The sequence below is a fragment of the Sinocyclocheilus anshuiensis genome, unplaced genomic scaffold, assembly GCF_001515605.1.
Source record: "Sinocyclocheilus anshuiensis isolate Anshui unplaced genomic scaffold, SAMN03320099.WGS_v1.1 scaffold429, whole genome shotgun sequence".
Classification (NCBI taxonomy): domain Eukaryota; kingdom Metazoa; phylum Chordata; class Actinopteri; order Cypriniformes; family Cyprinidae; genus Sinocyclocheilus; species Sinocyclocheilus anshuiensis.
Genome location: NW_015539859.1, coordinates 271,345 through 273,994, shown reverse-complemented (window position 1 = coordinate 273,994; position 2,650 = coordinate 271,345). Strand labels below are relative to the sequence as shown.

Sequence of the window (2,650 nt, the reverse complement as noted above, 5' to 3'; positions counted from 1 at the left end):
AGCGATCATGGGAGTTGTAGTTTTGTAGTCGTCTTTAGTTTCCTCGACCTTGGCGTTTTCGCTTTTATATAACACCACCTGAATCTTGAAACACAAAACAGTACTGATTAAATAATATTAGAAAGACGTAAAAGAGTGTGTCGTGACTGAGGAAGCACTTTTTTTTTAAATTAATTAACCAATATCAAATGTAAATACAATACAACATAATATCAGGAAATATAACAAGGAACATAGACAACAGCCAGGGGAAAGAAAACCCAATTATAACCTAAATAAAGTGATACAAAATAATAATAATAATAAAACAGATAACATAAAATCAAGTATGAATAAATAAGCAAATAAATAAATACAAAGTAATAATTTTACAGGGGAATCCTGAAAAAAGCACAACAAGTTAGTGTTTTCCTCGCCTTAGTATTTTCCGATACTGAGAGCGTTTCAAAATATTGTTGCAACTTCTAACAAACACCTCAAAATGCGGCTTATTGTTGCAGAATTTACATTTGTGGATATGGTATTTGGCTAGAAGCAGTAATAGATTTATAAAATAAAACTCTTTCTCAGTATTTTTATCTGTATTTACAAAACCAAACAAAACATCTTTCCAAAACAAAGAAAACTGAGAGTACACAAAATCAATTACAAACTTGCAAAAACTATTCCAAAATACTTTAGTATAATTACAATACCAAAATAAATGTGCAATTGTTTAATCTTGTATATTACAAAAGTTGCACATTGTGTCAATATCAGGTTTGAATTTTTTAAGGTAACTATCCACTAGATCTGTAGAATCTGTGGATTCATTTGAAAGATACTTCTCTGACTTTGTTCACAATAAGGTAGTTATGTGGCAAAAGCCAAACTTTTTTCCAGTTTGCAATATTTATCAAATTACTCCAATAGGCAATAACATATGGTTTGGAGACGACTCCTTTCTGAAAAAGAGCACGAATCAGTTGTTACTTGAACGTGGAGCGAGACAAGCTTTACCCGCTGTTGTTTGGAATGGATCACAAAGAGGAACATAGAGTTCAAGACCTTTAAACAGTGTGATGACTCTGGAAGGAACAGCATCAAAGACAATTGCAAATTCTTTGGGTGAAGCAGGAAAGTTAAACTTCTGTAAAAACTGATAATATGACAGCAGAAGACCACTTTCATTAAAAAGATCACGTACTAAAAGTATTTTATTATTATACCAGTTCTGAAAAAATAAAGACTTGTTTTTATAGAGTATATTACGATTGCTCCATATAAAAAAAAAGTTTGGAGAGAAATTGTGTTTATAAATAAGAGACCAAGCAAGAAGCATTTGCTTGTGGAATGCTGAGAGTTTAACAGGTAATTTTTCAATATTATAATTACATAGAGAAAGAAAATTTAAGCCACCCAGTTGTGAAAAAAACATAATTAGGGATATAATTCCAAATCGACGAGGGACATTTTAAGAAGTGTTTCATCCAATTGACTTTAAAGAAACAAAGTCACCTACATCTTGGATGCCCTGGGGGTAAGCACACAAACATCAAATTTCATTTTTGGGTGAACTATCCCTTTAAAGGTGTAATTTACAGTACTGAAATCTAGAAAATGTAGTTGTTAAAAAAAACTGTTTTCTTAATATAATGGCTACGATTCCTCCAAACTTGTCTATTGTCTATCATTTTACAAATTTTATTTTCCAAATGTAAAGCCAAAGCTGCATACGCCAATATAGATAAACCTTCAGCTTTAGTAAGAAATAAAGAAATATTCCTCTGAAGTCACTGCTTAAGTTTTTTACAGGGTTTTTCTACAATTGGAATAAAATTATCATTACAACGTGTAGACTCGTTTTTGGTTATAACAATTCCTAAATAAGACTGCGGAAGCACATGCTATTTCTGTTACCATCACATTTTACGTCACACACGGAAGTGGGGGCATTATTAAAAGTCTGGCGCGAAGTAAAATGTTATTTGGTGTATTTACAATGTTGTGCTGTGCTGTTGGCTTTCAGAATCATAAATGCAGAAAACAAGGGCTTCATTTTACGAATTAGTCAGCGTCAGCTTGAGGCTACAAATGTTAGCTTACACATAATTACTTTACAATAACAAAATAACTGAAATGACTTAACCAACTGTATTGGTATTCACTGCGTTACGGGGACCAAATGTCCTTATAAATGCAGTGTGTTTTGTGTGAGGGGTAGGTTTAGGGTAAGGGGATAGAAAATACAGTTTGTACAGTAGAAGAACTATTGTGCCTATGGAGAGTCCCCATAAAACATGGAAACTAGTGTGTGTGTGTGTGTGTGTGTGTGTGTGTGTGTGTGTGTCTGTGTGTGTCTGTGTGTGTGAGTGTGTGTGAGTGTGTGTGAGTGTGTGAGTGTGAGTGTGCGTGTGCGCGTGTGCGTGTGAGTGTGTGTGTGTGTGAGTGTGTGCGCGTGTGCGCGTGTGAGTGTGTGTGTGTGTGTGTGTGTGTGAGTGTGTGCGTGTGAGTGTGTGTGCGCGCGTGTGTGCGTGTGAGTGTGTGTGTGTGAGTGTGTGTGCGCGCGTGTGAGTGTGTGTGTGTGAGTGTGTGTGCGCGTGAGTGTGTGTGTGTGTGTGCGCGTGTGTGCGTGTGAGTGCGTGTGTGTGTGCGAGTGCGTGTGCGAGTG

At 35.8% G+C, this 2,650-nt stretch overlaps 1 protein-coding gene across 1 annotated transcript in view; it reads right to left on the bottom strand.

Annotated features, from left to right (window-relative positions):
* Positions 1-9: 9 nt before the first annotated feature.
* LOC107684875 (mitochondrial carnitine/acylcarnitine carrier protein-like) overlaps positions 10-2,650 on the bottom strand; it is a 17,924-nt gene continuing 15,283 nt past the window's right edge. The window contains exon 8 of the mRNA XM_016481248.1: positions 10-84. Coding sequence (XP_016336734.1) covers positions 65-84 — 20 coding nt within the window. The 3' untranslated portion in view covers positions 10-64. The remainder of the gene's footprint in view (positions 85-2,650) is intronic.